The sequence below is a fragment of the Salmo salar genome, chromosome ssa10, assembly GCF_905237065.1.
Source record: "Salmo salar chromosome ssa10, Ssal_v3.1, whole genome shotgun sequence".
In the NCBI taxonomy this organism is placed as follows: domain Eukaryota; kingdom Metazoa; phylum Chordata; class Actinopteri; order Salmoniformes; family Salmonidae; genus Salmo; species Salmo salar.
In genome coordinates, this window is record NC_059451.1 from 51,444,644 (window position 1) to 51,468,599 (window position 23,956).

Below are 23,956 nucleotides of genomic sequence, written 5' to 3' on the forward strand. Positions count from 1 at the left end.
GAAAGGAGTGTACTGTGTGCTACAGGTCGAACAGAGTCGTATTCCTTATATATGCAGACAGCTGATTACAACAAAATCCCTGTAGATTCCCGTTGACATTTTGTGATTAGTTGCACAGATTTGGGAGACCTCCATCTATCAAAGTTGGACAAAAGCAGGCTCTTTCTGTTGAGGTACCAAAGCTTTGATTCTCCCTCTCTCTCCCTCTCCCAGTGCTCCCACAGTTCTCCTGACGGTGTCCATCCTAGCTGGGAGGTCTGGAACACTACAACACACCAGGAGTGTCTCTGGGAGTCTCTCTCTCTCTCTGAGGAACTAACTCTGTGTTCCAGAACCATCTAGCAAAGTCCAAGAACTCTAGAGTTAGAACTAGAATATTTATTATAATTCTGACCTGCCAAGAACACTCAGATGGAGGGAGGGAGTGGACTCTAAATATCATACTGACGAAGAGCCAAATGTTCTCCAAGGCCATAGAACCAAGACAAAGTCCATTAGTTGTGAGAGAGAAGAGAGTGAGGTCCTGCTCACACTGCTGTGGTACTATTCATCACCATCACAGTACTCAAACTCACATGGAGAGAGATCTGCTGTCGCCAGGTTTCCAATACAGAATACATTACTGAATCAATGACTCCAACTAGGAGATCTGTTCTCTCACACTCTCCAATGAGAACTATCAACACACAACGCTATCTCGCTCTGGCTCTCGCTCTGGCTCTGGCTCTCGCTCTGGCTCTGGCTCTGGCTCTGGCTCTGGCTCTGGCTCTGGCTCTGGCTCTGGCTCTGGCTCTGGCTCTGGCTCTGGCTCTGGCTCTCGCTCTGGCTCTCGCTCTGGCTCTCGCTCTGGCTCTCGCTCTGGCTCTGGCTCTGGCTCTGGCTCTGGCTCTGGCTCTGGCTCTCGCTCTGGCTCTCGCTCTGGCTCTCGCTCTGGCTCTCGCTCTGGCTCTGGCTCTCGCTCTGGCTCTCGCTCTGGCTCTGGCTGTCTACCTGGCGCTCTCTCTGGCGCTCTCTCTGGCGCTCTCTCTGGCTCTCTCTCGCTAACATGGTCCTGAGAGGTCAAACACCCTCTGAAAGGAAGTACAAAGGTACAGTGAGATCATGTGGGGATCTCAGAATGGTGTTATGTTTTGAGCAGTGCCAGTCAAATATATCACATTTTATAAATGTTATTTTTACCCCGTAGAAATTGGCTGTTTAGGAAACAGTGCTGTAGTGTAGTGTGTCAGTGAGTGGTTTGTCTTGTGTTTACGATGTTAGGCCCTGCAGCAGTACCTCATAGCAGAGTGGTGTTGAGGGGAGGTATATGTGATGTTAGGCCCCGCAGCAGTACCTCATAGCAGAGTGGTGTTGAGGGGAGGTATATGTGATGTTAGGCCCTGCTGCAGTACCTCATAGCAGAGTGGTGTTGAGGGGAGGTATATGTGATGTTAGGCCCTGCTGCAGTACCTCATAGCAGAGTGGTGTTGAGGGGAGGTATATGTGATGTTAGGCCCCGCAGCAGTACCTCATACCAGAGGGTGTTGAGGGGAGGTATATGTGATGTTAGGCCCTGCTGCAGTACCTCATAGCAGAGTGGTGTTGAGGGGAGGTATATGTGATGTTAGGCCCTGCTGCAGTACCTCATAGCAGAGTGGTGTTGAGGGGAGGTATATGTGATGTTAGGCCCCGCAGCAGTACCTCATAGCAGAGTGGTGTTGAGGGGAGGTATATGTGATGTTAGGCCCTGCTGCAGTACCTCATAGCAGAGTGGTGTTGAGGGGAGGTATATGTGATGTTAGGCCCCGCTGCAGTACCTCATAGCAGAGTGGTGTTGAGGGGAGGTATATGTGATGTTAGGCCCCGCAGCAGTACCTCATAGCAGAGTGGTGTTGAGGGGAGGTATATGTGATGTTAGGCCCCGCTGCAGTACCTCATAGCAGAGTGGTGTTGAGGGGAGGTATATGTGATGTTAGGCCCTGCAGCAGTACCTCATAGCAGAGTGGTGTTGAGGGGAGGTATATGTGATGTTAGGCCCCGCTGCAGTACCTCATAGCAGAGTGGTGTTGAGGGGAGGTATATGTGATGTTAGGCCCCGCTGCAGTACCTCATAGCAGAGTGGTGTTGAGGGGAGGTATATGTGATGTTAGGCCCCGCAGCAGTACCTCATAGCAGAGTGGTGTTGAGGGGAGGTATATGTGATGTTAGGCCCCGCAGCAGTACCTCATAGCAGAGTGGTGTTGAGGGGAGGTATATGTGATGTTAGGCCCCGCAGCAGTATCTCATTGCAGAGTGGTGTTGAGGGGAGGTATATGTGATGTTAGGCCCCGCAACAGTACCTCATAGCAGAGTGGTGTTGAGGGGAGGTATATGTGATGTTAGGCCCCGCAGCAGTACCTCATAGCAGAGTGGTGTTGAGGGGAGGTATATGTGATGTTAGGCCCCGCAGCAGTACCTCATAGCAGAGTGGTGTTGAGGGGAGGTGTATGGAGTGTCCTAGCCACTGAGAGGCCACTGCCACCTGCTGACAGCACCTGGACCTGTAGCTTATACACACTGTCTGGCTGCAGCCACTCCACTGTCAGAGAGCGCTGGTCCTGGTGGAGAACAGTACAACATGAGTACACAGGGAGGGAAATATAGGGATGGCTTACAGTCAGAGATGATCACACACACACACACATACACTGGTTCTCACCGGGGCCACTATCTGTGTCTGAGAGATAAGGGTGTCCTGTCCTTCTGTTGCCATGGCGCTAGAGGACACCTGCACCCAGGAGAACTGGAACCCTGCGATGGGCGTCTGCCCCGGTGCAGTCTGGGAGAGCTGCCAGCGGAACAGGCCCTGCAGGGAACCGTTGACCGTGTGGAACTCTGCAGTCAGCTTCTCAGGACGCAGTACCACTTTCTTGGACGCTAGGGGGCGCTCTGACACAGGAAAACCCACATTTACACATCGTTACTAAATAATAATTTCGACCCATAATATATCTACAGTTAGTACATAACAAAGGACCAAAATATTTCAAATGTCATAGAATCATAGATACAACGTATATGATTCTCATTGATTCTCATTGAGAGTAAGAAGCTGTGTAGAAACAGTGCATTCACACTCCTCCTGATACTCAATCAGTCTGTCAGCTATTCCCTTTCTCCATGCTGTGTGTTAGGGCATGTGTGGAGCTGGGGATACCTTCTCTGGCACAAGGCAAGGCCTTGCCCCATCTCGCCATGACCGCAGAACAAGGTGGGGTCGTTACCGCAGTAACAGCTTCTGACCTCTGATCCCCCTCTGGTGCTACGAGCGCCACAGCGATCCGGTACTTACAGGCGAACAGCAGCCCCGTGATAACATAATGTGTTCCCTGAGAGGAGAAACGAGAGTGAGGTGAAGAAAAGAGATGAGAGGAGCAATGAACATGGAGACATCATCAATCAGCACAGCGGTGAGAAGTGAAAGACATATATTTTTTATTTAACTAGGCAAATGAGTTCAGAACAAATTCTTATTTATAATGACAGCCTAGGAACAGTGGGTTAACTGCCTTGTTCAGGGGCAGAACGACAGATTTTTACCTTGTCAGCTCGGGGATTCAATCCAGCAACCTTTCGGTTACTGGCCCAACCCTCTAACCACTAGGCTACCTGCCACCCTTGAGAGATAGGCTGGAGAGAGGGGAGAGCGAGAGAAAGTGATAGGGGGAGAGATAGCTAGGAGAGAGAGCGAGAGAATGACAGAGAGAGACCTGACAAGAACACCCAGACAAAAAGGGAGGGAGTGGACTCTAAATATCATACTGACGAAGAGCCAAATGTTCTCCAAGGCCATAGAACCAAGACAAAGTCCATTAGTTGTGAGAGAGAAGAGAGTGAGGTCCTGCTCACACTGCTGTGGTACTATTCATCACCATCACAGTACTCAAACTCACACGGAGAGAGATCTGCTGGGGGGAGAGACGGAGCGAGAGATAGGGGGGAGAGAAAGAAAGAGAGAGATATGGGGGAGAGAGAGATATAGGGGGGGGGGAGATACAGGGGGAGAGAGAGATAAGGGGGAAGAAACAGGGAGAGACAGACCCGGGCTCTGTCAGACCTGGGTCCTGACAGTAAATCTCAGTAAGACAAAAATAATGGTCCAGTTGCCAGGACAACAAATACAAATTCCATCTAGACACTGTTGTCCTACAGCACACAAACTATATATACCTCAGCCTAAACATCAGCATCACAGGTAACTTCCACAAAGCTGTGAACGAGCTGAGACATACTAATTAGGATCTGGCTAAAGATACTTGAATCAGTTATAGAATCCATTGCCCTTTATGGTTGTGAGGTCTTGGATCCGCTCACCAACCAAGAATTCATAAAATGGGACAATCACCAAATTGAGACTGCATGCAGAATTCTGGCAGAATACCTGACCACTGTGACTGACCCAAACTTAAGGAAAGCTTTGACTATGTACAGACTCAGTGAGCATAGCCTTGCTATTGAGAAAGGCCGCCGTAGGCAGACCTGGCTCTCAAGAGAAGACAGGCTATGTGCACACTGCCCACATAATGAGGTAGAAGCTGAACTGCACTTCCTAACCTCCTGCCAAATGTATGACCATATTAGAGACATATTTCCCTCAGATTACACACAACCACAAATAATTAAAAACAAACCACATTTTGATCAACTCCCTTATCTATTTGGTGAAATACCACCGTGTGCCATCACAGCAGCAAGATGTGTGCCCTGCTGACACAAGAAAAGGGCAACCAGTGAAGAACAAACACCATTGTAAATACAACCCATATTTATGTTTATTTATTTTCCCTTTTGTACTTTAACTATTTGCACATCTTTACAACACTGTATATAGACATAATATGACATTTGAAATGTCTTTATTCTTTTGGAAATTCTGTGAGTGTAATATTTACTGTTCATTTTTGTTGTTTATTTCACTTTTGTTTAGTATCTATTTCACTTGCTTTGGCAATGTTAACATATGTTTCCCATGCCAATAAAGCCCTTAGAGAGATAGAGGGGGAGAGATAGAGAGAGGGGACGGAGAGAGAGCGGAAAAGTTGAACAACTGAACAACTCTACATCAGCCAGCCAGCCAGCCAGCCAGCCAGCCAACTCTGGTCTCAAGTGAGGGAAGAATGTAAAAGGCAAACAGACAGGAACAAAAAGATGATAAAAGAAGAGAGAAATGATGAAAGCCGAGCTGTGCGCCAGGCTGTGATATGCGATCTCCGTAGCCCCTCTCGTAAAGTGATGGCTCATACTTCTCACACAGTTCTAGTACACATACACAGCGCCCAACTCAGCCAGGCCCCAGCCAGGACTCAGCCAGGCCCCAAACAGGACTCAGCCAGGGCCCAGCCAGGACTCAGCCAGGGCCCAGCCAGGACTCAGCCAGGCCCCAGCCAGGACTCAGCCAGGCCCCAGCCAGACCTCAGCCAGACCTCAGCCAGGCCCCAGCCAGGCCTCAGCCAGGCCCCAGCCAGGCCCCAAACAGGACTCAGCCAGGCCCCAGCCAGGCCCCAGCCAGGACTCAGCCAGGCCCCAGCCAGGACTCAGCCAGGCCCCAGCCAGGCCCCAAACAGGACTCAGCCAGGCCCCAGCCAGGACTCAGCCAGACTTCAGCCAGGCCCCAGCCAGGATAGCTGATGACAGATGCAGTGGGAGAGATAGCTAGCTACAGCTCTCTGGTCTTGGCTGCCACTCCGCTTTCTGACACAGATCTGCTTTGGCTCATTTTTATGATGAAAAAGTTAGTGTCCACTCCAGCAGAGGGACTGTTTATTAATATGACTCATCCAATAGTCCCAGACTGTGGAGAAGCTGAGGGACTGTTTATTAATATGACTCATCCAATAGTCCCAGACTGTGGAGAAGCTGAGGGACTGTTTATTAATATGACTCATCCAATAGTCCCAGACTGTGGAGAAGCTGAGGGACTGTTTATTAATATGACTCATCCAATAGTCCCAGACTGTGGAGAAGCTTAGGGATATAACGTAGCAGTTTTAGTTGGCAAACCCAAATGGACTCCTTCAAAACGGCGGTAACAATTCAATATAAAACAGTATTGGAATCTTTCACAGTATCAGCCAACAGCCATCTGGCCTAATGAAGTTGTGGAAATGCTGTTCTATTCTATAGCTCTGAAACTCACCTGCACAGTGGCTTTTTTCTCTGTCTGGCTGACGTTGCTGGCACATACATGAGGATACCACCTCAGGACGTATGTAGTGGAGTCCTTATAGGTTTCTGGAACACAGAAGGTGGATACAGTGTTATGATGCTATAGAACAAGGTCAGATAGGGCTGAAGGTGGATACAGTGTTATGATGCTATAGAACAAGGTCAGATAGGGCTGAAGGTGGATACAGTGTTATGATGCTATAGAACAAGGTCAGATAGGGCTGAAGGTGGATACAGTGTTATGATGCTATAGAACAAGGTCAGATAGGGCTGAAGGTGTTATGATGCTATAGAACAAGGTCAGATAGGGCTGAAGGTGGATACAGTGTTATGATGCTATAGAACAAGGTCAGATAGGGCTGAAGGTGGATACAGTGTTATGATGCTATAGAACAAGGTCAGATAGGGCTGAAGGTGTTATGATGCTATAGAACAAGGTCAGATAGGGCTGATGGGGGATACATTGTTATGATGCTATAGAACAAGGTCAGATAGGGCTGAAGAGAAACATATTGACAGTTGTATTGCTAACACTATTAGCACGTCACCGGAGCGCTTTGGCCTTCAACCACACACTCTTCTCCTGTATCCAGGCAACATCACATCTTTCACCAGATGCATCTCTACATCATCTCCAGGTTGACTACAGTGAACCCCAGATGAGCCTCTCTCTCCCTCTCTTTCTCTCTCCCTCTTCTTTCTCTTTCTACCCCCCCTTCTTCTTTCACCAGATCCATCTCTCCATGAACTCTAGGTTGAACCCCAGACGAACGTTCTCTCTCTCTCTTTCTCTTACTTTCCTTCGCTCTCTATCTCTGTCTGTCTGTCTGTCTGTCTGTCTGTCTGTCTGTCTGTCTGTCTGTCTGTCTGTCTGTCTGTCTGTCTCTCTCTCTCTGTCACACACTCACACACACACATACATCTGCTCCCGGTTATGTTCCCATATTGATGTTATTAAATCTGTCCTCGTGCTCCTCTCATTCTCTCTCAGGCGGATTTACGGAGCACAATGTCAGCTCCATCGCCGTTACCTCGCCAAACACACTATTTTAAGACTTTGCTTACGGAGCATATTTGAAATGGGCTTTGTGAGAAATGGTGTTTATTGGAAACACTGAAAGACGAACAAGCACACAGCAATGTATCTGGCTGTGGACTGTAGTCTGTGTACAGTGAGGAGAGTTTGGGGTTTCTCTGGCTGGCTCCTCACTCCTTTACTGCGAGTCTGTTTACTCAGCTGCTACAGTATGTGGTGTCTCTATTCTAAAGAAACAAATAGTTGTTGTACCAGCACATATGACTGTTATATCAACATATGAGTATTATATCAACATATGACTGTTATATCATCATATGACTGTTATATCATCATATGAGTATTATATCAACACATGACCGTTATAACAATATGAGTATTATATCAACATATGACTGTTATATCAACATATGACTGTTATATCATCATATGACTGTTATATCATCATATGAGTATTATATCAACATATGACTGTTATATCAACATATGAGTATTATATCAACATATGACTGTTATATCATCATATGAGTATTATATCAACATATGACTGTTATATCATCATATGACTGTTATATCATCATATGAGTATTATATCAACATATGACTGTTATATCATCATATGATTATTATATCAACATATGAGTATTATATCAACATATGACTGTTATATCAACATATGACTGTTATATCAACATATGAGTATTATATCAACACATGACTGTTATAACAATATGAGTATTATATCAACATATGACTGTTATATCAACATATGACTGTTATATCAACATATGACTGTTATATCAACATATGAGTATTATATCAACACATGACTGTTATAACAATATGAGTATTATATCAACATATGACTGTTATATCAACATATGACTGTTATATCATCATATGACTGTTAAATCAACACATGACTGTTATATCAACATATGAGTATTATATCAACATATGACTGTTATATCAACACATGACTGTTATATCAACATATGAGTATTATATCAACACATGACTGTTATAACAATATGAGTATTATATCAACACATGACTGTTATATCAATATATGAGTATTATATCAACATATGACTGTTATATCAACATATGAGTATTATATCAACACATGACTGTTATAACAATATATGAGTATTATATCAACACATGACTGTTATATCAATATATGAGTATTATATCAACATATGACTGTTATATGAACATATGAGTATTATATCAACACATGACTGTTATATCAACATATGAGTATTATATGAACATATGACTGTTATATCAACATATGAGTATTATATCAACACATGACTGTTATATCAACATATGAGTATTATATCAACACATGACTGTTATAACAATATATGAGTATTATATCAACACATGACTGTTATAACAATATATGAGTATTACAGCAACACTGAAGATAGGTTAACTGACAACGTCACGTAAACGATGTGCACGCTTCAATGGGCAGAAGTCTGTGAGTTGTTATGGTTCTGGATGGCCAGATGGCTAGCAACAATGACATAAACTGCCATGTGGGGAATCCTAAATTACTCGCTAGTTTTACGTTGTTCTTGATACCATGTCTTGTTTTGAGGTGTTTTGGCTGATTTCATGTCTACGCTAATATGGCAAAAAAAAAAAATGCTAGCTAGCTAACCAACAACTGTAACAATGTATTTGAGAGACAACAAGTGCTCAATGTGCAAATGAAATGTATGTTTTCAATAAACATTGGAGACTAAATATAGTGTACATGTTGTCAACAATCTAAGCCAACCTCATCTGTTTTGACCCATGACCAGCCTTCCCATGACCCCTGCTATGGGATTCTTGTGGCTGTATTATCCAACGAGGAGAGGAAGAGTAGAGATGTGACATCGTGCCTCTGTCTTTTTTTTGTGTCTTTCTTTTTTGTACAACTTGCCTTGGTGTCGTCTCTTCCAGAAGACCTTAACCTGCAGCTGGTTGTTGTGGTAGTGAGGGGCAGCGGCTTCCAAGCGAAGGTTTTGGGGAGACGAAGGGTTGACCAGGTGCGGGGCAGCAGGGTTGACCAGGTGGGGGGCGGAAGGGAGCTCGTTGGAGAACTGACCTTTAGTCTGCTCAGGACCAAGTGGGGCAGGTAAAGATGACAAACCTGAGAGAGAGAGAGAGAGAGAGAGAGAGAGATACAGTACCAGTCAAAAGTTTGGACACACCTACTCATTCAAGGATTTTTCATTATTTTTACTATTTTCTACATTGTAGAATAATAGTGAAGACATCAAACTATGAAATAAACACATATGGAATCATGTAGTAACCAAAAAAAGTGTTAAACAAATCAAAATATATTTTATATTTGAGATTCTTCAAAGTAGCCACCCTTTGCCTTGATGACAGCTTTGCACACTATGGGCATTCTCTCAACCAGCTTCACCTGGAATGCTTTTCCAACAGTCTTGTTGGAAGTGCTGAACACTTGATTTAGATGTACTTGATTTAGTTACACATTTCAAATATGTACTGTCCAGAGATATTTTACCCCTGATCTTGATTAAAAAAAAGACCATATCAGACCATTTTCTTTAAAGACAGTTGTATTTAATTGATAACATTAGTTGAAAACAAATTAAATAATAGGAGTAGGCTACACCATCAACATTTAGTTTTCCATTGATACATGTCAGGTAAATTGCCACAGTAGATTTACTGTGGTAAACAAGGAATTACTTTATTTCAGTTGTAAGGAATGATCGTCAAATAGATAAATCACCCGTAGTCTGATCATGAAGTAGGACGAAGTTGTTCCGATGACAATACCAACCAGAGGGTGAAATAGTCTTGGCTGCAATCAAGAATATAAGAACCTCGACGTCCACGTTAGGGAGCGGTAAATCTCTGGCCAATGTTGGTTGCAATTGAGATCAGCTGTGTGAGGTATTTTAGGGCATGTCGATGTTTTAACGAGAGATCAGATGGCAATAATCTGGCAGCTTTCGATGGTTGCAATTGGCCCACTGTATTTTCCTTCTGTCCCCTACTGTACAAGTAAAGAACCATTCCTCAGCACAGAGGGTCAACCGCTTTTCTATAAATATCTTTGCTGCCTGAACTGCCATTCAAAGAGCCTTACTGCCAGGATAAAGCATAAGGCATGCATATTCATTAAGTAGGATTTTTACAATCGAAGTTGTGTTTTAAAGGCCACATGAGGGGAAAACCAGGTGCTGATAACGAGGGGAACACCCACTGGCATAACACACCCCCCCGCAAGGAATGTGGGTCCCCAACTCCCCTCAAAAAATAAAAATACTTTCAAGCCTGGAAATGCCCATGTTCAAAGCAAAGGATCTCTCCAAAAAAGTGTTTAGAATTCTAATAACTGACAATACTGGATATTAACTGGAAAATTATCTTATGTAGCCCAATGTGACTTTAAATAATATTTATCTCAAAACTGTAATTCCTAAAATATGTTTCCAGAGATTTGGTCAACTCTGTCAGATTTGTCTAAAATCTTAAATTAATCAGGAATGTTTTTATTTGGAATTTCTTTTCCATATTTTACAAATGTTTGCATTTAACCTTTATTTTTAGAGAGCAAAAATAGGTCTGTTTTGAGACTCTGTTGTCAACTCCGTCACTGATGGAGTCAATATTTTTTTTGATAATATTAATCAAAAATATTTTAAGATCTATGGGATAATGTTTGCTTTGTAAATGTTCTTTTATGTTCTAAATCTAGAAAAACATGCCAAAATGCTAATGAATTTAATAGTGCTATAAATGTTAGAATTAAACAATCAAGGCCATTAAACACAGGTAACCTAGCGGGTTAAGAGCATTGGGACAGTAACCGAAAGGTTGCTTGTTCGAAATCCCAGAGCCGGCAAGGTGGAAAAGTCTGCTGTATTGCCCTTGAGCAAGGCAGTTAACCCAGTGTGGATGTTGATTAAGGCAGCGCCCCGCACCTCTCTGATTCAGAGGGATCGGGTTAAATGCTGAAGACACATTTCAGTTGAATGCATTCTGTCATACACCTGACTAGGCATCTCCTTTCTCCGTTGGACAATGTGTCTGACCGAGTTGACATCAATCCAGTTGGTTGCATTTTATGATATACACTCTATATTTTTTTTATTACGAGGTTATTCCTTTACATGGTAGGATATTATGTGAGATTGTCCCGTCTTTCAAGAATCCCTGAGCTCTAAAACAGCAACCTTTTCTCTCAGCCTCATGGCAAAATGTGTAAAATAGTATGATATTAGTTATAATACTGCATATTTTGGGGGGTTAAAGGGGGGGCCTTGCTCAGACTTTGCAGGGGGCCCCATGAAACTGAGCTACACCACTGGGAACACCAGTTTAAGACGTATAAAGAATAAGCTGCCTTACAGGAAAAATGATAATAATTGGGCCATAGGAAAATAACATGCATGTTTTAGTTACTTTATTAAAAATGGATTGGGCTCGCTCGCAGTATAACTAAGCCTGCCATTAATAGTCCATGTAGGACTGACCAAAGTCAACAGGAAGCTGTGAGGGTTCCACAAAGCCCCCATGGTGTGTGTGTGTGTGTGTGTGTGTGTGTGTGTGTGTGTGTGTGTGTGTGTGTGTGTGTGTGTGTGTGTGTGTGTGTGTGTGTGTGTCTGAAAATGCTTTTGCCAGAATTGTGGGGAAGATTTATGTAACCTAGTAACCTAATAAAGGACAGAAACCACCAGTGGAAAAATAACACAGAATGTGGTGGATACTGGTGTGTGTGTGTGTTTGTGTGTGCACCCACCTAAAAGGTCAGGTTAAAGGTTAAATGGTACTCTCTAGGAGGGATCCCCACAACCGTTGGGATGTCGATTAGCTCTGATCAACAGGACTGAATCAAGGCTTCTGAGGGAGAGGGTCATGTCTTTCAGCCTGGCCCCCAGAGGGAAGCAGCCAGGTCAGGATAATATCTTTCATCCTGGCCCCCAGGGGGAGGCAGCCAGGTCAGGATAATGTCTTTCAGCCTGGCCCCCAGAGGGAAGCAGCCAGGTCAGGATAATATCTTTCATCCTGGCCCCCAGGGGGAGGCAGCCAGGTCAGGATAATGTCTTTCATCCTGGCCCCCAGAGGGAAGCAGCCAGGTCACGATAATGTCTTTGAGTAGTTTGAGTAGTAAAGGCGAGTAGTTTACCTGTAGTTTGAGAGGTAAAGGCGAGTAGTTTACCTGTATTTTGAGAGGTAAAGGCGAGTAGTTTACCTGTATTTTGAGAGGTAAAGGTGAGTAGTTTACCTGTAGTTTCAGTGGTAAAGGTGAGTAGTTTACCTGTAGTTTCAGTGGTAAAGGTGAGTAGTTTACCTGTAGTTTTAGTGGTAAAGGTGAGCTGGGCACGGCCACTCTTCAGGCGTTTCTGTCCCCAGTAGGAGATGGCCTGGACCTGGATCAGGTAAGAGGTACCTGGCAGCAGACCTTGGAGATCCATCTCACACACAGCCTGACAGAGACACAGATAATACACAGACACAACATGGTCATTACAGTCACAGCACCATATAAATCCTTTTCAATTACTAGAGGGACTATGTTATCAACCCTCAAAGTTCCATAATGGAGCCAGAATGGCAGCCACCATGGTCAGGAAGAAATCCCAAACTATTCTAATTGGAATGAATGGCAGCCACCATGGTCAGGAAGAAATCCCAAACTATTCTAATTGGAGTGAATGGCAGCCACCATGGTCAGGAAGAAATCCCAAACTATTCTAATTGAAGTGAATGGCAGCCACCATGGTCAGGAAGAAATCCCAAACTATTCTAATTGGAATGAATGGCAGCCACCATGGTCAGGAAGAAATCCCAAACTATTCTAATTGGAATGAATGGCAGCCACCATGGTCAGGAAGAAATCCCAAACTATTCTAATTGGAGTGAATGGCAGCCACCATGGTCAGGAAGAAATCCCAAACTATTCTAATTGGAATGAATGCAGCCACCATGGTCAGGAAGAAATCCCAAACTATTCTAATTGGAGTGAATGCAGCCACCATGGTCAGGAAGAAATCCCAAACTATTCTAATTGGAATGAATGCAGCCACCATGGTCAGGAAGAAATCCCAAACTATTCTAATTGGAGTGAATGGCAGCCACCATGGTCAGGAAGAAATCCCAAACTATTCTAATTGAAGTGAATGGCAGCCACCATGGTCAGGAAGAAATCCCAAACTATTCTAATTGGAGTGAATGGCAGCCACCATGGTCAGGAAGAAATCCCAAACTATTCTAATTGGAATGAATGCAGCCACCATGGTCAGGAAGAAATCCCAAACTATTCTAATTGAAGTGAATGGCAGCCACCATGGTCAGGAAGAAATCCCAAACTATTCTAATTGAAGTGAATGGCAGCCACCATGGTCAGGAAGAAATCCCAAACTATTCTAATTGGAATGAACGGCAGCCACCATGGTCAGGAAGAAATCCCAAACTATTCTAATTGGAGTGAACGGCAGCCGCCATGGTCAGGAAGAAATCCCAAACTATTCTAATTGGAATGAATGGCAGCCGCCATGGTCAGGAAGAAATCCCAAACTATTCTAATTGGAGTGAACGGCAGCCGCCATGGTCAGGAAGAAATCCCAAACTATTCTAATTGGAATGAATGCAGCCACCATGGTCAGGAAGAAATCCCAAACTATTCTAATTGGAGTGAATGGCAGCCACCATGGTCAGGAAGAAATCCCAAACTATTCTAATTGGAATGAATGCAGCCACCATGGTCAGGAAGAAATCCCAAACTATTCTAATTGGAGTGAATGCAGCCACCATGGTCAGGAAGAAATCCCAAACTATTCTAATTGGAATGAATGCAGCCACCATGGTCAGGAAGAAATCCCAAACTATTCTAATTGGAGTGAATGGCAGCCACCATGGTCAGGAAGAAATCCCAAACTATTCTAATTGAAGTGAATGGCAGCCACCATGGTCAGGAAGAAATCCCAAACTATTCTAATTGGAATGAATGGCAGCCACCATGGTCAGGAAGAAATCCCAAACTATTCTAATTGGAATGAATGGCAGCCACCATGGTCAGGAAGAAATCCCAAACTATTCTAATTGGAATGAATGGCAGCCACCATGGTCAGGAAGAAATCCCAAACTATTCTAATTGGAGTGAATGCAGCCACCATGGTCAGGAAGAAATCCCAAACTATTCTAATTGGAGTGAATGGCAGCCACCATGGTCAGGAAGAAATCCCAAACTATTCTAATTGGAGTGAATGCAGCCACCATGGTCAGGAAGAAATCCCAAACTATTCTAATTGGAATGAATGCAGCCACCATGGTCAGGAAGAAATCCCAAACTATTCTAATTGGAGTGAATGGCAGCCACCATGGTCAGGAAGAAATCCCAAACTATTCTAATTGGAATGAATGCAGCCACCATGGTCAGGAAGAAATCCCAAACTATTCTAATTGAAGTGAATGGCAGCCACCATGGTCAGGAAGAAATCCCAAACTATTCTAATTGGAATGAATGCAGCCACCATGGTCAGGAAGAAATCCCAAACTATTCTAATTGGAGTGAATGGCAGCCACCATGGTCAGGAAGAAATCCCAAACTATTCTAATTGAAGTGAATGGCAGCCACCATGGTCAGGAAGAAATCCCAAACTATTCTAATTGGAATGAACGGCAGCCACCATGGTCAGGAAGAAATCCCAAACTATTCTAATTGGAGTGAACGGCAGCCGCCATGGTCAGGAAGAAATCCCAAACTATTCTAATTGGAGTGAACGGCAGCCGCCATGGTCAGGAAGAAATCCCAAACTATTCTAATTGGAATGAATGCAGCCACCATGGTCAGGAAGAAATCCCAAACTATTCTAATTGGAGTGAATGGCAGCCACCATGGTCAGGAAGAAATCCCAAACTATTCTAATTGGAATGAATGCAGCCACCATGGTCAGGAAGAAATCCCAAACTATTCTAATTGGAGTGAATGGCAGCCACCATGGTCAGGAAGAAATCCCAAACTATTCTAATTGAAGTGAATGGCAGCCACCATGGTCAGGAAGAAATCCCAAACTATTCTAATTGAAGTGAATGGCAGCCACCATGGTCAGGAAGAAATACCAAACTATTCTAATTGGAGTGAACGGCAGTCACCATGGTCAGGAAGAAATCCCAAACTATTCTAATTGGAGTGAATGGCAGCCACCATGGTCAGGAAGAAATCCCAAACTATTCTAATTGGAGTGAATGGCAGCCACCATGGTCAGGAAGAAATCCCAAACTATTCTAATTGGAGTGAATGGCAGCCACCATGGTCAGGAAGAAATCCCAAACTATTCTAATTGGAATGAATGGCAGCCACCATGGTCAGGAAGAAATCCCAAACTATTCTAATTGGAGTGAACGGCAGCCGCCATGGTCAGGAAGAAATCCCAAACTATTCTAATTGGAATGAATGGCAGCCGCCATGGTCAGGAAGAAATCCCAAACTATTCTAATTGGAGTGAATGGCAGTAGAGGCATAGGTGATACATTTTCTGTTTTTACTTATTTATACAGGATCATAAAAGTAAGGCATGTCATAGTACAGGAATTGTCACCTTAAAATATTGTCCTATAATTATTAGAAATACAATTCATACAGGTTTTATACACATTTTCTGTATAATTAGCATCTAAAATACATTGAACAAAAATATAAATGCAACATGCAAGATAATTTTTTTTTTTACTGAGTTACAGTTCAAATAAGGAAATCAGTCAATTGTAATAAATTTTTTAGGCCCTAATCTATGGATTTCACATGACTGGGAATACAAAATGCATCTGTTGGTCACAGAAACCTTTAAAAAAAAAGTTAGGGGAGTGGATCAGACAACTAGTCAGTATCTGGTGTGACCACCATTTGCCTCATGCAGCGTGACACATCTCCTTCACAAAGAGTTGATCAGGATGTTGATTGTGGCCTGTGGAATGTTGTCCCACTCCTCTTCAATGGCTGTGAGATGTAGCTCGATATTGGTGGCAACTGGAACATGCTGTCGTACACGTCGATCCAGAGCATCCCAAACATGCTCAATGGGTGGGATGTCTAGTGAGTATGCAGGCCATGGAATAACTGAGACATTTTCAGCTTCCAGGAATTGTGTACAGATCCTTGTGACATGAGGCCGTGCATTATCATGCTGAAACAGCGTGCCAGTGGCAATCGAAGGTGAGCCAAACTGTAGTCCGGTCGAGACCCTGGTGAGTACGAGCATGCAGATGAGCTTCCCTGAGACGGTTTCTGACAGTTTCTGCAGAAATTCCTCGGTTGTGCAAACCCACAGTTTCATCAGCTGTCTGGGTGGCTGGTCTCAGACGATGCCACAGGTGAAGAAGCTGGATGTGGAGGTCCTGGGCTGGCTTGGTTACACGTGGTCTGCATTTTTGTGAGGCCGGTTGGACGTACAGCCAAATTCTCTAAAACGCTGTTGGAGGTGGGTTATGGTAGAGAAATGAACATTCAATTATCTGGCAAAAGCTCTGGTAAACATTCCTGCAGTCGGCATGTCAACTGCACGCTCCCTCAAAACTTGAGACATCTGTGGCATTGTGTTGTGTCACAAACCTGCACATTTTAGTGGCCTTTTATTGTCCCCAGCACAAGGTGCACCTGTGTAATGATCATGCTGTTTAATCACGCTTCTTGATATGCGCCACCTGTCAGGTGGATGGGTTATCTTGGCAAAGGAGGAATGCTCACTAACAGGGATGTATAAACAAAATCGTGCACAACATTTTTGAGAAATATGCTTTTTTGTGCATATTGAACATTTCTGGGATCTTTTATTTCAGCTCATGAAACATGGGACCAACACGTTACATGTTGCGTTTACATACAGTGTTGGTCCCATGTGATGAACAGACATGAACTGAGACATTCAAGGCTGTCATCTTTTCAAACGAATTCTTCCCCATAAACTCACGTCTAGCCAAAGCACTGATGACACAAAACCTACATCAATCTAAAGGCCATGAATTGTTCTTAGAAAGCACAGGTACATGTTACTACAGCAGTAACGTTATATGAATAACCTTACGGTGGTGCAACCCTATTCAGTCAGCTCATATACCATGGATGATGAAAAGGGAGGAAGTTGTTTAACAGTATTGGAAACAGAACCGTGACTGGAACCAATCGTAGGTCTCCACTCGACACAGTTCCAAAACGCTGCCAGTAAGTCTTTAATGTGCCCAGTCTGACTGATGAAGGCTAGCCAGGTATGGAACAACGGCTGGTAGATGAGAATAACCTTTACAAAGGGTCAGATAAACTCTGTCTGCTTCTCATGACAGGCATCTTTTATCAAGAGAGGTACATCCATCATCTGTGGACTGTTTTGGCCAGTTTAAAATTATTCAGACATACTACCGCTCTGAGTGACAGCTAGAAGAGATCTTTGACTCTATCATCCTGATTGATCATCTCCACACACACACACACACACACACACACACACACACACACGTGCACACACACACACGCACGCACACACACACACACACGAACACACGAACACACACACACACACACACACACACACACACACACACACACACACACACGAACACTCACACACCCACACACACACACACACACACACACACACACACACACACACACACACACACACAGAGAGAGAGAGCTGTTTTCCATTATGTGTTTGAGTGACAGCACATCAACATAAGATTTAAAGTGTTCCTGACTGCTCATTTACCCTGCCTCATAGGTAGACACAACATGATAGATAACAAGAGATACTAATGCAACACTAGGAGTTAAAAGCGTTCTTCTCTTAGGTTCCCTTCTGTGACGTGTACGGTCAAAGTGGGGTTGAGTATTTCCATAGCCTTATCACAGGAGGTTGGTGGCACCTTAATTGGGGAGGACGGGCTCGTGGTAAAGGCTGGAGCGGAATCGGTGGAATGGTATCAAACACATGGTTTCTATGTGTTTGATGCAATTCCATTTGCTCCGTTCCAGACATTATTATGAGCCGTTCTCCTCTCAGCCAAAACATACACTACTATAGCCGTGTGTGTGTGTGTGTGTGTGTGTGTGTGTGTGTGTGTGTGTGTGTGTGTGTGTGTGTGTGTGTGTGTGTGTGTGTGTGTGTGTGTGTGTGTGTGTGTGTGTGTGTGTGTGTGTGTGTTCACGTGTGCACTCGTGTGCGTGGAAAAATGCTGGGGGATTGTGATTTGTGTTGGTCTGTATACTACAGCCTTGGACATGTTCTGATCTGCCATTACTAGAAGCTGTCTACCTCTGCATACAGAGACGGTATACCTCTGCATACAGAAACGGTATACCTCTGCATACAGAAACGGTATACCTCTGCATACAGAAACGGTATACCTCTGCAACAGAGTCTGTATACTACAGCCTTGGACATGTTCTGATCTGCCATTACTAGAAGCTGTCTACCTCTGCATACAGAGACGGTATACCTCTGCATACAGAAACGGTATACCTCTGCATACAGAAACGGTATACCTCTGCAACAGAGTCTGTATACTACAGCCTTGGACATGTTCTGATCTGCCATTACTAGAAGCTGTCTACCTCTGCATACAGAGACGGTATACCTCTGCAACAGAGTCTGTATACTACAGCCTTGGACATGTTCTGATCTGCCATTACTAGAAGCTGTCTACCTCTGCATACAGAGACGGTATACCTCTGCATACAGCGACAAATGGACTCTTAACTTCAGAGAAAACAAGAGGAGAAAGACAGGGTGGAGGGAATCTGCAGTCTGGTGTATATAAGTGGGCCTACAGTGTGAGAGGGATGAAATGTATAACTAACTATGTGAAGGAAATGTGTTCCTATCACTATGGGAGGGGTGTGCGTTCCTATCACTATGGGAGGGGTGTGTGTTCCTATCACTATGGGAGGGGGGTGCGTTCCTATCACTATGGGAGGGGTGTGTGTTCCTATCACTATGGGAGGGGTGTGTGTTCCTATCACTATGGGAGGGGGGTGTGTTCCTATCACTATGGGAGGGGTGTGTGTTCCTATCACTATGGGAGGGGGGTGTGTTCCTATCACTATGGGAGGGGTGTGCGTTCCTATCACTATGGGAGGGGTGTGTGTTCCTATCACTATGGGAGGGGGGGTGCGTTCCTATCACTATGGGAGGGGTGTGTGTTCCTATCACTATGGGAGGGGTGTGTGTTCCTATCACTATGGGAGGGGTGTGTGTTCCTATCACTATGGGAGGGGTGTGTGTTCCTATCACTATGGGAGGGGTGTGTGTTCCTATCACTATGGGAGGGGTGTGTGTTCCTATCACTATGGGAGGGGTGTGTGTTCCTATCACTATGGGAGGGGGGGTGTGTTCCTGTCACTATGGGAGGGGTGTGTGTTCCTATCACTATGGGAGGGGGTGTGTTCCTATCACTATGGGAGGGGGGTGTGTTCCTATCACTATGGGAGGAGGGTGTGTTCCTATCACTATGGGAGGGGGTGTGTTGCTATCACTATGGGAGGGGGGTGTGTTCCAATCACTATGGGAGGGGTGTGTGTTCCTATCACTATGGGAGGGGGTGCGTTCCTATCACTATGGGAGGGGGGTGCGTTCCTATCACTATGGGAGGGGGTGCGTTCCTATCACTATGGGAGGGGGGGTGCGTTCCTATCACTATGGGAGGGGGTGTGTTCCTATCACTATGGGAGGGGGGTGTGTTCCTATCACTATGGGAGGGGTGTGTGTTCCTATCACTATGGGAGGGGGGTGCGTTCCTATCACTATGGGAGGGGGTGTGTTCCTATCACTATGGGAGGGGGGTGTGTTCCTATCACTATGGGAGGGGTGTGTGTTCCTATCACTATGGGAGGGGTGTGTGTTCCTATCACTATGGGAGGGGTGTGTGTTCCTATCACTATGGGAGGGGGGGTGTGTTCCTATCACTATGGGAGGGGTGTGTGTTCCTATCACTATGGGAGGGGTGTGTGTTCCTATCACTATGGGAGGGGTGTGTGTTCCTATCACTATGGGAGGGGGGTGTGTTCCTGTCACTATGGGAGGGGTGTGTGTTCCTATCACTATGGGAGGGGGTGTGTTCCTATCACTATGGGAGGGGGGTGTGTTCCTATCACTATGGGAGGAGGGTGTGTTCCTATCACTATGGGAGGGGGTGTGTTGCTATCACTATGGGAGGGGGGTGTGTTCCAATCACTATGGGAGGGGTGTGTGTTCCTATCACTATGGGAGGGGGGGTGCGTTCCTATCACTATGGGAGGGGGGTGCGTTCCTATCACTATGGGAGGGGGTGCGTTCCTATCACTATGGGAGGGGGTGCGTTCCTATCACTATGGGAGGGGGTGTGTTCCTATCACTATGGGAGGGGGGTGTGTTCCTATCACTATGGGAGGGGTGTGTGTTCCTATCACTATGGGAGGGGTGTGTTCCTATCACTATGGGAGGGGGTGTGTTCCTATCACTATGGGAGGGGGTGCGTTCCTATCACTATGGGAGGAGGGTGTGTTCCTATCACTATGGGAGGGGGGTGCGTTCCTATCACTATGGGAGGGGGGTGCGTTCCTATCACTATGGGAGGGGGGTGCGTTCCTATCACTATGGGAGGGGGGTGCGTTCCTATCACTATGGGAGGGGGTGTGTTCCTATCACTATGGGAGGGGGTGCGTTCCTATCACTATGGGAGGGGGTGCGTTCCTATCACTATGGGAGGGGGGTGCGTTCCTATCACTATGGGAGGGGGTGCGTTCCTATCACTATGGGAGGGGGTGTGTTCCTATCACTATGGGAGGGGGTGTGTTCCTATCACTATGGGAAGGGGGTGTGTTCCTATCACTATGGGAAGGGGGTGTGTTCCTATCACTATGGGAGGGGGGTGTGTTCCGATCACTATGGGAGGGGGGTGTGTTCCTATCACTATGGGAGGGGGGTGTGTTCCTATCACTATGGGAGGGGGGTGTGTTCCTGTCACTATGGGAGGGGTGTGTGTTCCTATCACTATGGGAGGGGTGTGTGTAGAAGGGTATGGCTGCATGCATATGTGTGTATGCGAACATGTATGTGAGTGTATGTGTGTGCATGTGTTTGTGTGTGTGTTTGTGTGTATGTGTGTGTGTGTGCATGTGTTTGTGTGTTTGTGTGTGTTTGTGTGTGTGTGTGCACGTGTGCGCGTGTGCGTGTGCGCGTGCGCGTGTGTGTGTGCAGCTGGGTGGGAACACGTTGTTATGGATCTCGTTGTAAAAATTCAAGCCCATGTCTCAGAGCAGGGCTGGACAGCCGTCCTCATCAGGAGAAAGGATCAAAGGCATTATGACTGTTTAAATGGCCCATTCCTTTATTACCCTGTCAGACCGACCGAGGCCACGGCTTCATACTTCCTGTACAGTGGGCTGGACCAACATAAAGGATTTCCATTGACCGCCATAGACATTAGTTAATGACCGTTATAAACTGGGTGGTTCGAGCCTTGAATGCTAATTGGCTGACAACCATGGTATATCAGACTGTATACCACGGGTATGATAAAACTTATTTTTACTGTTCTAATTATGTTGGTAACCAGTTTATAATAGCAATAAGGCACCTCAGGGGTTTGTGGTATATGGCCAATATACCACAGCTAAGGGCTGTATCCAGACACGGTGCTTTGGGTCGTGTCTAAGAACAGCCCTTAGCCGTGGTATATCGGCCATATACCACACCTCCTTTGGCCTCATTGCTTAATTAAGTACTGCCAATGTCCGTGAAATGGTCCTCCACGCCTTTTCCCACAACGACTGGCTGGTTTTGTCATGTGATTTATGTTAAACACAGACCCAAAGCGCAACAGCCTTGACAAAGTCCCAGTCATATTGCTCAGTTAGCACTATGACACAGTGTGTGTGTGTGTGTGTGTGTGTGTGTGTGTGTGTGTGTGTGTGTGCTTGGTAGCTAAATTAAATGTGTATATTTACGGTTACTTAATAAAAGGGCAAAATTGAGGTCAACACATCAATCACATTATATGCAATGTATTTTCTAAATCTCAGTCTCCGTGTTATTGGAGTCTAATTATAGCATGATTTGTAAAGCAATTAAACCACATTCAGTTGACATGTTTTTGGTTCTCCTGCCATGTGAAAACAGTTGCTCTTTATCTGAGAATATTGTGTGAAATGGAGAATATTGCGTGAAATGAAGAATATTGTGTGAATTGGAGAATATTGTGTGAAATGGAGAATATTGGAGTGCTGCCTCACACCAGAAGTCCGGTGTACTAGTAAACACCAGAAGTCCGGTGTACTAGTAAACACCAGAAGTCCGGTGTACTAGTAAACACCAGAAGTCCGGTGTACTAGTAAACACCAGAAGTCCGGTGTACTAGTAAACACCAGAAGTCCGGTGTACTAGTAAACACCAGAAGTCCGGTGTACTAGTAAACACCAGAAGTCCGGTGTACTAGTAAACACCAGAAGTCCGGTGTACTAGTAAACACCAGAAGTCCGGTGTACTAGTAAACACCAGAAGTCCGGTGTACTAGTAAACACCAGAAGTCCGGTGTACTAGTAAACACCAGAAGTCCGGTGTACTAGTAAACACCAGAAGTCCGGTGTACTAGTAAACACCAGAAGTCCGGTGTACTAGTAAAATCCAAAATGGTAATCAGAACCATGCGAGGAGCCGTTGGTTAACAGGAGAACGGTTAAGGTTCCATAAAACGCACAGCTGTTGCTTTTGGTCTCTGAGCTTTTGTAGAGAAATAACTCCAGAGGACAGCACTTTATTAAAACCCCAGGTGCTGCTGCTGCTGCTGCGTGTGGAACTGTGTACATCCTACAGCACCTGCATGACTTCTGCAGTCTGCACAAAACAGCAGGAGGTTAACACACACACTCCCTCTGAGAAGAGGGACTACAGCCCCACAGTGGGACATGCAGTTATTGCATTGTTTTTGCAGGCAAAGGGTTACAGAGGTGAGCGAGCTAAATAGAATGTGTGTGTGTGTGTGTGTGTGTGTGTGTGTGTGTGTGTGTGTGTATTCTCTTACTCCCTGGGTGACCCGGGCGTTGTCCTTTCTGTCCTGTGCAGAGGGGCGAAGGGCGTGGCGAGCACTACAGGTGACCTTGTAGTGGTGAACAGGAAGATCTCCCTCTTTTGCGGGGTCCCAGAGGATCTGTACCCCCACACTGCTGCCGTCCGTCCCCTGGGTCTCGTTCCCAGCACGAACTCTCTGGGGGGCCTCTGGGGGGAACGGGTCTGGGGGGGAAGAGAGATGAGGGATGGTTAGACCTCTTCATTGTTATCCTCTAACATCACTGAGCTAGTGAGCTATATCACAACAAAAGAGGTGAAGGAAAGGTCACTGAGCTAGTGAGCTATATCACAACAGAAGAGGTAGAGAGGTCACTGAGCTAGTGAGGTATATCACAACAGAAGAGGTAGAGAGGTCACTTAGCTAGTGAGCTATATCACAACAGAAGAGGTAGAGAGGTCACTGAGCTAGTGAGGTATATCACAACAGAAGAGGTAGAGAGGTCACTGAGCTAGTGAGCTATATCACAACAGAAGAGGTAGAGAGGTCACTGAGCTAGTGAGCTATATCACAACAGAAGAGGTAGAGAGGTCACTGAGCTAGTGAGCTATATCACAACAGAAGAGGTAGAGAGGTCACTGAGGTAGTGTAGTATATCACAACAGAAGAGGTGGAGAGGTCACTGAGCTAGTGAGCTATATCACAACAGAAGAG

At 45.2% G+C, this 23,956-nt stretch overlaps 1 protein-coding gene across 1 annotated transcript in view; it reads right to left on the reverse strand.

The window, feature by feature from the left end:
• anos1b (anosmin 1b) overlaps positions 1 to 23,956 on the reverse strand; it is a 150,361-nt gene that overhangs the window by 1,755 nt on the left and 124,650 nt on the right. Inside the window, exons 7-13 of the mRNA XM_045687921.1 lie at positions 23,258 to 23,466; positions 12,558 to 12,693; positions 9,162 to 9,371; positions 6,155 to 6,249; positions 3,176 to 3,347; positions 2,678 to 2,907; positions 2,435 to 2,576 (exon numbers count right to left, since the gene is read on the reverse strand). Of these exons, the coding sequence (XP_045543877.1) occupies positions 2,436 to 2,576; positions 2,678 to 2,907; positions 3,176 to 3,347; positions 6,155 to 6,249; positions 9,162 to 9,371; positions 12,558 to 12,693; positions 23,258 to 23,466 (1,193 nt within the window). The 3' untranslated portion in view covers position 2,435. The remainder of the gene's footprint in view (positions 1 to 2,434; positions 2,577 to 2,677; positions 2,908 to 3,175; positions 3,348 to 6,154; positions 6,250 to 9,161; positions 9,372 to 12,557; positions 12,694 to 23,257; positions 23,467 to 23,956) is intronic.